This window comes from Conger conger, chromosome 11 (assembly GCF_963514075.1).
Source record: "Conger conger chromosome 11, fConCon1.1, whole genome shotgun sequence".
Lineage (NCBI taxonomy): Eukaryota > Metazoa > Chordata > Actinopteri > Anguilliformes > Congridae > Conger > Conger conger.
This window is the reverse complement of record NC_083770.1, coordinates 45,336,523-45,348,933: the sequence shown is the minus strand read 5'-3', so window position 1 is coordinate 45,348,933 and position 12,411 is coordinate 45,336,523. Positions and strand designations below refer to the sequence as shown.

The following is a 12,411-nucleotide window of genomic DNA, read 5'->3' as shown; positions in this document are numbered from 1 at the left end:
GGCATTGCCATGGTGATGTGGGCATCGCTATGTTGTGAGTGAGACTGTGGGCATCGTCATGGTGATGTGGGCAGGGTTGGGTGTGATGGGAATGACGTGGCAGTGAGTGTAGGGTTGGGTGCGATGGGAATGACGTGGCAGTGAGTGTAGGGTTGGGTGTGATAGGAATGACGTGGCAGTGAGTGCAGGGTTGGGTGTGATCGGAATGACTTTGCAGTTTTACACAGGTCCCCTCTTTCCTTCTAGAACCATCTTCCTGGTGCTGCTGTTCTCTCAGTACGCCCGCAACGTGCAGCTGCCCCTCCCCATCTACAAGGCCAAGAAGGGCTGGACCTTGTACCGCCTGCAGCTGTTTAAGATGTTCCCGGTGCGCCCCTCCGCTTCGCACTGACACAGCTAGCGGCAGCTCTTCCTGAGCGACTTGCGCAGTCTGTTAGCTTGCACTCTGTCCGTTTGTACTGCTCGGTGTTTACTGAAGCAGTTTGGGTACAGTGTTCAAGGGTACAACAGTGACGCTCCACCACCGGGATCAGAATCAGAATTAGATCCACAACCACAGTTACTGGGCCTCTCTCTCTCTCTCTGGGCTGCAGATGCCTCAGTCAATTACTTTCAGTTTGCTTTATTGGCAAAACAAAACACTATTTGCTTGTATTGCCAACACATATAATGCAAAAGAAATGCATCTAACACTGAACAATACTAAAGAGCACAAACAGATGAACAGTAACTGCACATGAAACAATAACCTTTATGGAAATGAATAATTAAGGCTTGTACATAGGGACGTAATACTGTAGAGATGGGCAACAGAGAGAGATATTCAGTACATTCTGCCTCAGGATTAGGTAGTGTGTTTAGGTAGTGCTCGCTCTCTCTCGCTCTCTCTTTATCTCTCTTTCTCGTTATCTCTCTACCTCTCTCTCTCTCCCTTTATCTCTCGGCCTGTTTATCTCTCTGTCTTGTTATCTTTCTCTCTCCCTCTCTTTCTCTCTCTCATTCTCTCTCTCTCTCTTTATCTCTGTCAGATCATCATGGCCATCCTGGTGTCATGGCTGCTGTGCTTCATCTTCACGGTGACGGACGTGTTCCCGCCGGTGAAGGAGCGCTACGGGTACTACGCCCGCACTGACGCCCGCCAGGGCATCGTTGCCGCGGCCCCCTGGTTCAAGATCCCCTACCCCTGTGAGTGTGTGCCTGTGTGTGTGTGTGTGAGTGTGTGTGTGTGTGAGAGAGAGTGTGAGTGTGTGAGTGAGTGTGAGTGAGTGTGAGTGAGAGTGTGAGTGTGAGTGTCAGTAATAGACAATAATAGACAGTAACAGTCTGCCTGTGTGTGTGTGTGTGTGTGTGTGTCAGTAATAGACAATAACAGACAGTAACAGTCTGCCTGTGTGTGTGAGTGTGTGTGTCAGTAATAGACAATAATAGACAGTAACAGTCTGCCTGTGTGTGTGAGTGTGTGTGTCAGTAATAGACAATAACAGACAGTAACAGTCTGCCTGTGTGCCTGTGTGTGTGTGTGTGTGTGTGTGTGTGTGTGTGAGTGTCAGTAATAGACAATAACAGACAGTAACAGTCTGCCTGTGTGTGTGAGTGTGTGTGAGTGTGAGTGTCAGTAATAGACAATAACAGACAGTAACAGTCTGCCTGTGTGTGTGAGTGTGTGTGTGAGTGTGTGTGTCAGTAATAGACAATAACAGACAGTAACAGTCTGTCTGTGTGTGTGAGTGTGTGTGTGAGTGTGTGTGTCAGTAATAGACAGTAACAGACAGTAACAGTCTGCCTGTGTGTGTGTGTGTGTGTCAGTAATAGACAGTAATAGACAGTAACAGTCTGCCTGTGTGTGTGAGTGTGTGTGTGTGTGTCAGTAATAGACAGTAACAGACAGTAACAGTCTGCCTGTGTGTGTGAGTGTGTGTGTGTGTGTGTCAGTAATAGACAGTAACAGACAGTAACAGTCTGCCTGTGTGTGTGAGTGTGTGTGTGTGTCAGTAATAGACAGTAACAGACAGTAACAGTCTGCCTGTGTGTGTGTGTGTGTCAGTAATAGACAGTAACAGACAGTAACAGTCTGCCTGTGTGTGTGTGTGTGTGTGTCAGTAATAGACAGTAACAGACAGTAACAGTCTGCCTGTGTGTGTGTGTGTGTGTGTCAGTAATAGACAGTAACAGACAGTAACAGTCTGCCTGTGTGTGTGTGTGCTCAGTCCAGTGGGGCCTGCCCAGCGTGACTGCAGCTGGAGTGATCGGCATGCTCAGTGCGGTGGTGGCCAGCATCATAGAGTCCATCGGGGATTACTACGCCTGCGCCCGCCTGTCCTGCGCCCCCCCGCCCCCCATCCACGCTATCAACAGGTACTGCACACTGCGTCTGCCATAGGCAGCGTACCTACACTCTCCACACTGTGTCTGTGATAGGCAGGGTACCTACACTCTCCACACTGTGTCTGCCATAGGCAGGGTACCTACACTCTCCACACTGCGTCTGCCATAGGCAGGGTACCTACACTCTCCACACTGTGTCTGTGATAGGCAGGGTACCTACACTCTCCACACTGTGTCTGTGATAGGCAGGGTACCTACACTCTCCACACTGTGTCTGTGATAGGCAGGGTACCTACACTCTCCACACTGTGTCTGTGATAGGCAGGGTACCTACACTCTCCACACTGTGTCTGCCATAGGCAGGGTACCTACACTCTCCACACTGTGTCTGTGATAGGCAGCGTACCTACACTCTCCACACTGCGTCTGCCATAGGCAGCGTACCTACACTCTCCACACTGTGTCTGTGATAGGCAGGGTACCTACACTCTCCACACTGTGTCTGTGATAGCCAGGGTACCTACACTCTCCACACTGTGTCTGCCATAGGCAGGGTACCTACACTCTCCACACTGTGTCTGTGATAGGCAGGGTACCTACACTCTCCACACTGTGTCTGCCATAGGCAGCGTACCTACACTCTCCACACTGCCTCTGCCATAGGCAGGGTACCTACACTCTCCACTGCGTCTGTGATAGGCAGCGTACCTACACTCTCCACACTGTGTCTGTGATAGGCAGGGTACCTACACTCTCCACACTGTGTCTGTGATAGCCAGGGTACCTACACTCTCCACACTGTGTCTGCCATAGGCAGGGTACCTACACTCTCCACACTGCGTCTGTGATAGGCAGCGTACCTACACTCTCCACACTGTGTCTGTGATAGGCAGGGTACCTACACTCTCCACACTGTGTCTGTGATAGGCAGGGTACCTACACTCTCCACACTGTGTCTGTGATAGGCAGGGTACCTACACTCTCCACACTGCGTCTGCCATAGGCAGGGTACCTACACTCTCCACACTGTGTCTGCCATAGGCAGGGTACCTAAACTCTCCACACTGCGTCTGTGATAGGCAGGGTACCTACACTCCCCACTAATAAGTTAGTCTTCTTTCCTGCGATGAACAATATGGTCAGAACCAAAATGATTGAAGTGGTGGAAATTTACGCCCCTTAAAGCGAGTTACCGCCCACGTGGTCCTGTGACCCTCGCTGTGTCCGCTCGTCTGTCTGAGTCTCTATTCGTCTGTCTGAGTCTGGTTCGCTCTCCTGCCTGCAGGGGGATCTTCATCGAGGGCCTGTCCTGTGTGCTGGACGGTCTCTTCGGGACGGGGAACGGCTCCACCTCCTCCAGCCCCAACATCGGGGTTCTGGGGATCACCAAGGTGCGCCCCGCCGCCATCCCCTGGATGTGTGACTATCCCAGAGCGCACTGCTTCTGCTCGTGCACCCACCTCAGCCTGTCATAGATGGCGCACCGTCATCTCCATGGCAACAGCAGTAGTCACATTAACACCAGGAGCCTGCTCGATTCAATTGTGTCCTTGTACGCTGTTACAGACCTGAGTGTATGACTCAACGTATTGGGAAGAAGTGTGACTTCCTGGCAGGAAATACTCCAGTCTAATTGGACATGCCAAATTCATTCACATGAATATTAATTATCGCAACAAAGAAACCCTTATCACAGGCAGTGAAGCAGAAATTAGGTTGTGTTAGGATTTTTTGAAGAGGGAAACATGGGCTAATGACAAAGGTGGGCTAATGGGACAAGCTACCAGAGTCCACACTATTCGTTAGCTAATTGGCTGGCTAGCTAGCTGAATGGGCACAAGAATAAAACTTCATCAGAAAGCAATTTGGCAAGTCCTTTCTTTTGGAGGGATACGATGTTAATGCCATGACATCAGTGAAAACCATCCAAAAATATTTGTTTGGAAAAGGCAGTCTGCCTGACTTGTCAGCCAACAGTAAGAGTTTTGTGGTCACTATTTAGAGTTAATTGTGCTCCAATTCGAAAATTGCTCTGACCCTCCGAGACCCGCACATAAGGATATCCTGTGATTCATTAATGCAGATGTCAGCCGTTTCCTGGGTCAGCCGGTTTCCTCGGCTGATGTAGGGTGTTCAGGTGAGGGCGGGCTCTTGTAGCAGGGCAGCCTATAGCCTAGCGCTCGCCCGGGGCCTGTACGGCCGGTGGGTCAAGCCACAGTGTAGCCGCAATAAGATCAGTGGGCCATTGAGCATGGCCCTTAACCCCACATTGCTCCTGCTTAGTCTAATCAAATGTAAGCCGTTTTGGATAAAAACAGCAGTTAAATAGCTGTAATGTGAAGGCGGTGAAAGTGTCTTTGCGTCCCCCGGCTGAGGTGGTGTGGTTCGGCCCGTTCTCCAGGTGGGAGAACATCAGTTAAACAGCTGTAATGTGATAGGGGTGAGAGTGCCTGGGTCTTTGCGTCCCCCGGCTGAGGTGGTGTGGTTCGGCCGGTTCTCCAGGTGGGAGAACATCAGTTAAATAGCTGTAATGTGAAGGCGGTGAGAGTGCCTGGGTCTTTGCGTCCCCCGGCTGAGGTGGTGTGGTTCGGCCCGTTCTCCAGGTGGGAGAACATCAGTTAAACAGCTGTAATGTGAAGGCGGTGAGAGTGCCTGGGTCTTTGCGTCCCCCGGCTGAGGTGGTGTGGTTCGGCCCGTTCTCCAGGTGGGCAGCAGGCGGGTGATCCAGTACGGGGCGGCCATGATGCTCCTTCTGGGCCTGGTGGGGAAGTTCAGCGCCCTGTTCGCCTCGCTCCCGGACCCCGTGCTGGGGGCGCTCTTCTGCACGCTGTTCGGCATGATCACCGCCGTGGGCCTCTCCAACCTGCAGTTCGTGGACCTCAACTCCTCCCGCAACCTCTTCGTCCTGGGCTTCTCCATCTTCTTCGGCCTGGTGCTGCCCAGCTACCTCAAGGGCAACCCGCTGGTGACGGGTACGGAGATCTGACCGAGGCAGCCGCAACGTGTGTGTGTGTGTGTGTGTGTGTGTGTGTGTGTGTGTGTGTTAGAAATAGACAGTAACATTATGTGTGTGTGTGTCTGTGTGTGCTAGTAATGGACAGTAACATTGTGTGTGTATGTGTTAGTAATAGACAGTAACATTGTGTGTGTGTGTGTGTGTGTGTTAGTAATAGACAGTAACATTGTGTGTGTGTGTGTGTGTGTGTGTCTGTGTGTGCTAGTAATGGGCAGTAACATTGTGTATGTGTTAGTAATAGACAGTAACATTGTGTGTGTGTGTGTGTTAGTAATAGACAGTAACATTGTGGCGTGTGTGTGTATGTGTTAGTGATTGACAGTAACATTGTGGCGTGTGTGTGTATGTGTTAGTGATTGACAGTAACATTGTGCCGTGTGTGGGTGTGTGTTAGTGATAGACAATAACATTGTGTGTGGGTGTGTGTTAGTGATAGACAGTAGCATTGTGTGAGTGTTAGTGATAGACAGTAACATTTTGTGGGTGTGTGTGTTAGTGATTGACAGTAACATTGTGTGTGTGTGTAAGTGTTAGTAAGCTTTCTGTTCTCATGTTACCATTACAGACGATCAGCTCTGTATCCGCTGTATATTCACCCAGCGTTTCACATTTCAAGCTGTAAATAAATACCATTAATGGCCAAACTGGCTGTTTTCCCAAAAAAATATCTATAAAGTAACTCTTTTGTTTTGCGCTGTTCTCTACTGGATAATGATGCATAATATGATTGTTATACCGACACCGGTGATAAATATTTCAGAACATCCATTCATGCATATAGTAGCTCCAGCATTCTGCTCCTTCAAAAACATTTTATTGTACTCAGGATCTGGCCATGTTTATAAACCACTTCTATTTCATTTCAGCTGGCTAAAAGCTCGGAGCACTCTGAATTAAAGTACTTTTTTCTTTCAAAGGACCAGCAGAGTCACCCACTCTTCCGCTCTGTCTCTTTCTCAGGTATTGTGGGGATCGACCAAGTGCTCAACGTGCTTCTCACGACGGCCATGTTTGTAGGAGGCTCAGTGGCGTTCGTGCTGGATAACACCATTCCTGGTGGGTGCCTGATTCTGTGCCATTGGTCCGATTGGTCTGGTAGAATATGTGCATTGCACCTTCACTGTCACCTTTCATATGGAAACATATACTCGGTGATCACTTTATTAGGTACACCAGCTTGTTACCTGTTCGTAGATGCAGTATATGAAATATTAACATTGCTGGTAGTGTAGCCTTTAGCGTTGTGGTTACGGCACATGACTGGGACCTGCAAGGTTGGCGATTCAATCTCCGGTGTAAACACGATAAGATTGGCACAGCTGTTGGGCTCGTGAGCAAGGCCCTTAACCCCGCATTGCTCCAGGGGGATTGTCCCCCGCTTAGTCTAATCAAGTCACTTTGGATAAAAGCTTCAGCCAAATAACATTGAATCTAATATAATGCTTTCCCTTCCGCCCAGGCCTTAACCACAAACTCTCCTGCTCCTCTTATTTGCATGTCCCCTTCTCTCTCTCGCTCTCTCTCTCTCTCTCACTCTCTCACTCTCTCTCTGTCCCTCTTGCTCCCCCTCCCTCTCTCCCTCTCTCTCTCTCCTCCTCTCTCTCCCTCTCCCTCTCCCTCTCTCTCTCCGGCTCTCCCTCTCTCTCCCTCCCTCTGCCTCTCTCTCCCCTCCTCCCCTGCAGGGACTCTGGAGGAGCGGGGGATCAAGAAGCTGAAGCGGGGGTCCGGCCCCAGCGCGGCTGAGCTGGAGGGGATGCGCTCCTACGACCTCCCGTTCGGCATGGACTTCCTGCGCCGACACCGGTTCTTCCAGTACCTTCCCATTAGCCCCACCTTCGCCGGGTACAACTGGGGTGCGGTCCGGACCGGCTGCCGGAGGCGGGGCGGCGGGGGGGAGGGCGGGGGCGGGGCGGCGGGGGCCGGGGAAAGCGGGGTATAGCAGAGATTTCACATGGGGGGGGGGGGGGGGTCGTGGGGCGAGCGGTTTTGGAGGAAGGTTGCAGGAGTGAGATTTTTTTTTCTGCGCGATGCAACATTCCAATTATTTTTGTTATTGTTTTTGGATCTCTCTCTCTCTCTCTCTATCCACCATCTCTTAACAACTCTGGATCTGTGGTGTTAGTCCGGCCTCCTTCTGGGCACGCCACTGCCACTTTGACCTCATCAGTCTGCTGTCTACAATATTACACTCAATGTCACAGCCGAACTGCGCTGCATTGTATCAATGGCTCCTCAAGAGAATCATTCCCCTTGCCTTTTTGGGCAACTAAGAGGTGGACAGTATATACATGAATACTGTATGTTTAAAATGTTCTTTTGATTTACTTGGACTTTAACTGGATCTTGCTCGATGTCGATCAGTCAGAGAGGATGAAGTAAACACAGATCTTTATGTTTAGCTGTGAAGCCCAAATCTTTACGCCAGGTTGCTTAACGTGACTGCTATGGCTGAGAGACTGTTGACCTTTTTCACGGCTTTAAAAAACGTACAGGATATAGAAACATAAAAAAAACCAGAACTACCCCTGCAGCCCAGCAGAGCCACGAGACGGAGGTGCTGTACTGTTTTTGTATTGGCTTTTCGGTGCCGGAAGGCAGAGGGGCACCCAGATTTAGATAGAAAAATGTTGAAATATGTATTAGGAAAAGTTTCAAAGTGGAACTAAATGGCACGAGTCAGGTGTCCTCTATTTGTCAGCGAATCTGCAACTGCTCGTGTGCAGAGAAGGGAGGGGGCGGACGACAAGAACGCGGAAAATACAAACGAGCCTTCGCCCCGCTGACACGCACACGTGCAGGCACACGCTAAACGCATGCAAATGGCCAAGGTTGTGCAAATGGGCAAGGGCATGCTAATGCAAGTAGCTCGTTTAATTTATGTCGTGATGCATAAATCTAAAATCTGAATTGGTTTTGTTTTGCACTACTTATGGCATTATTGGATGCAGAGAATGTTCAGCTTTACTACGCGTCGGGACATGTACAGCAATCCCCCATGCTCGAATTGCAAATGGCCGCCACTTGTTGAGGGCAGAGCAGACCTTATTGGCTACCGGGATCGGGAGACATTCAAGTGCCAGCGCCGGCACTGATGTATATCAGGCAGGTCAAACCGCATGTCTTAAACGTGAGCGTTAATTAGAATATAGCTGATAGCTGAAGCCTCGTTCATTTACATTTAACCTACCTGCCTGAGGACTGGAATAACGGTCTCTACTGAGCCAGTAGACGCGGTCGGTGGGCATTCCCTTATGGCTGGATGCACTTGGTCAGTAATTCGCAGTTGCAGCATGACTCAGCCAAAATCACAATTTGTATAATTTAGCATCTTCGCATTTTCTCTGTGTGTATAATTTTGTAAGCAACGATAGTTGAGAGTATGTATTAAAGGGGGAGATTGGTAGATTGATACTGATGGCAGAATCATGAATGACAATCAGGAAGCTGCAGGTCACAGCGGGGCTTGATAAGATGGAGGACAGGTGCAGTGAATTTGAGGAAAGAATTCTATTGTAGACTTTATAAATAAAACTTTGAAAACGTTTTGCGCTCAGGCAGTTGGGGTTTCCACGTTTATGTCTGTACAGAACCCTAGCCTATGGGTTTCTTCTTTATAAAGTTATCTGTTTTACACTGCTTTTATCTGAAGATGCACATTTTTATACTACGAACACTTAGCACTCACAAAACGCTTTACCGGGGGGTGGGAGGGTGTGAGGGGTTCAGCCTGTATCGATTAGGAAGAATGGGGGTAATATTTCTACTTGGCTGTCAAACTTTCCGATTCCACCAATTGTACTGTGTCAGTTGAATACAATTGTGTTGTTCATGTAGTTGTTCATGTTCTCAAACTCGGTTTGTGCGTCGATCCTAACCCTTCCCCGAGAGTCTGTTTACCTCTCCACACTCAATTCTCAAGGCTCTACAAAACTGTCCTCCTCTTGGTTTGTAATTGGAAGATAATATTTTCTATACAAAAAAGCATTTACATCGCAATCATAGTTAAACACAAGCAGTGCTTGTCTGGTTGGTGATAGGACCTGGCATTGTAAAACTGGCAAGCTAATGATCGCAGATGGCTGATGTCAGTGTCACACTTCACATGTACTCTAGAAACAGTGCACACTTGGTGCAGACTGTACCAGGCTGCTTTGGCTGCTGTAGCCTCAGTCCAGTGGAGGAGACCTTGTCCGACGCCCCATTGGCTGAGTCTCAGAGGCAGTCCTTGCGTTTTCCCCTGCTGTTCGGATCTATACCGCGTCCCCAGTTGGGTTTGGAGTCGCCATACTGAGATTGGTTTCATACCACACAGCCCTGTTCCTCCAGGGACGAAAACTGAGGAATAGGGGTTTGCTAGCCTCACTTCACATGTAGAAGACGGTCTGGCCAATCAGTGGCACTAATTGTTCAGTTAATTGCCGGGGACTTAAGAAAATTTACTGGATTTTTTGGATTTGAGTGACAGATTTGACTATCCCTGCCGTAGAGCCTCTCTAGTCCCTGCCCTTGGGTCCTTGATTCTGAGATCAGAGTGATGGTGAGCCTCCATCAGTGCAGTGCCTGAGGCTGTAGACCTGACGCTGCACTCTGCATAAGAGCGCTGCTGTATACACACTCCTCCTGATTACACACACTTACACCTCAATTAGGACCTGGTCTTCTAAACCCTGAACTGTGAAGGAGCTCTTGTTTAACTGCAAAACCAAAAGTAAAAAAACAAAAGTCACCAAAATTTTAAGTTGTGGGACATGAGCTGTGGTAGAAGTCAGTTGTTGTTGAACAGGCATAAAGACTGCTCAATAGGTATGTGGGTAGCATCTCTGATATGATTATAACCCAAGTTTATTTATTTATAGTTCGCAAGTGTCGTGTACAGACTAGTGAAACCTACTGGTGTCTTATAGAACCTCTTCAGAGATATTTAATGGAATACTATTTATAAAGTATTGTTTGGGCAGTTTCTGCAAATTAGTGCAGTTGCAATGTGGATGTTATGCCAAGATATAGAACTGTATAGTCACTTTAAAGCATATTAGTAATTGTGAATACTAAATTAGCTTGAGCAGGGAAACAGCCATTCATAAAAAGAAAAGCACCAATTGATTGGGTTTTTTTTGGTGATTCCATATATTTTTCATAGCTATTCATGAGTAAAATGGATTTTGCCATTTTGAAATTCATAAATCAAGGCATGTGAATGTTTTATTGCCTGTAACGTGGCAGGGCCAAAGGTAACATTTGGAGATGTGAACATTTTTAATATTAATACAGTATAATTGTAATTAACCGTTGTTGCATTGGACGTTGTAAATAGGATTGGATTGAAGGGGTAGGAGAGATGAGATCTTGAGAAGTTTCCAAACAGTACTGTATTTGGACTTAAGGGCCATGTTTGACCTGTGAAGAAGGGCACAACCAAATTTTGGGATGGAAAATGGTTCCTATGCTTGTTGTTTACACGGGGAGAGAATGTACTATTTCTGCTGGTATCTGAGGCATCGTCTGTCTAGCCACCCCAAAGCTAGGAAATGGAAACGTGACGGTACAGATATCTAGGGGTGCTTCTGTGGAGGGAAGAGTGAAATGGGGTGCCTCTGTTGAAATTACACACACACACACACACACACACACAACATTTGATGCTTAATGATGACGTTACCCAGTATTAATATACATAGTGTGTCCAACTCCCCTACTTTCCAAATGCATTCACGCAGTGCAGACACTGCCGTCTGTTCCATGCACCTTTGTTCCTTTCTTCACGTCAGGATGTTCGTATATTTGTATGCAAGAAAGACCCCGGGTGTTTCTTTAAACGCCTGTCCACAGTTCCAAGACTGATAAGGACCTTGTCACTTACAGAGCTTTACGTGGTTTAAGATAGTCATAGTATTCCAAAGTGCTTGGTAGCTTGTCGCTTCATTGCTAGCACAGTCGTTATCAACTTACAATATTCATCTCAAACGCCAAACTATGGACCTAAAGTTCCTTAATAGGGCATGAAGGGCTGTTCTGTGAAAAATTACCGTAAGCTTAAATACGCTTATTTAGAATGCATTTGCAATTGGCACTTGAAATTGATTGTAACTTTCCTGGAAAAAAAGTACTTGAAAATGAACCACAGTGGAAGTGTTTAACTGGATATCAGGTGAACGCTCAATTTGTGGCCCTCACAAAGCTGATTTACAAAGTGCTTGGTCCTTCCAACACGATGCACATTTTGCATTAAGATTTTCATAGAGCAACCCTGGGCATTTAGCTACTGTTCCAAGATTACTGGGAGAACCGGTAATTGGTAGAATTCCGAATAGAATCCACCTTTGGAACTGGAAAAAAAAAAAAACACTGGGGTGGTTTCCTCTATCTGGACTCTACAGAGGCTGTGATTCGAGTAGCATTTGTCCTCGACTTGCAATCACTAAAGTGAAGGAAAGAGTCGTTTGCGTTTTCTTGTATATCAGAGTTAAGGACAAGTTGCTCACTGAATACAGGCCAGGGTTTATGTTGACGTCTTGGTCATAGGTCTAGTTCTGTAAGTTGGGCTCTGACAGTGACAGTGCCTATGTGTGGGGCTGCAGGGAGGGTAGTGTCCCTTTCAGTTATTTTGAAGGGGAAGATATCTGAAGAATATAATTTTACTTTTCATATGACACGGTTTTGATTTATTTCATGTGTCCTGTTTTTTTTTTTGTATGTATTTAGACAGAGAAATGGTTGTAAGAAATAAATTATTCATTTATTCTTCGTCATCATGCTGCGAAGCGCACCATTTTGTTACATTTTTATTTAAGAGGAAAGAAAATACTTTTTTTCTTTTTGAAATCTGTAGTTTGGTGGAATACCTTTGTTAGCTAGAATTTTTCATATTGTATTTTTCTAACATGGCTTCCTATTTCATGTTAATAATAGTACAAACTAAGAATGAAAGAAGATACAGTACTTTAAAGCAAATGTAAATGTATCTATATGATATAAATAAAACCTATGTATGTACTGTATGTATGTATTTAAGCATATGTACATAAATACGTATAACTGAGTACAGTGTGCTATGAATCCCTGGACCAGAC

At 47.1% G+C, this 12,411-nt stretch overlaps 1 protein-coding gene across 1 annotated transcript in view; it reads left to right on the top strand.

The window, feature by feature from the left end:
* The window catches only part of LOC133139980 (solute carrier family 23 member 2-like), a 45,889-nt gene that overhangs the window by 26,944 nt on the left and 6,534 nt on the right, over positions 1-12,411 (top strand). Inside the window, exons 10-16 of the mRNA XM_061259471.1 lie at positions 247-367; positions 1,029-1,185; positions 2,208-2,355; positions 3,611-3,716; positions 5,030-5,297; positions 6,302-6,397; positions 7,024-7,274. Of these exons, the coding sequence (XP_061115455.1) occupies positions 247-367; positions 1,029-1,185; positions 2,208-2,355; positions 3,611-3,716; positions 5,030-5,297; positions 6,302-6,397; positions 7,024-7,274 (1,147 nt within the window). The remainder of the gene's footprint in view (positions 1-246; positions 368-1,028; positions 1,186-2,207; positions 2,356-3,610; positions 3,717-5,029; positions 5,298-6,301; positions 6,398-7,023; positions 7,275-12,411) is intronic.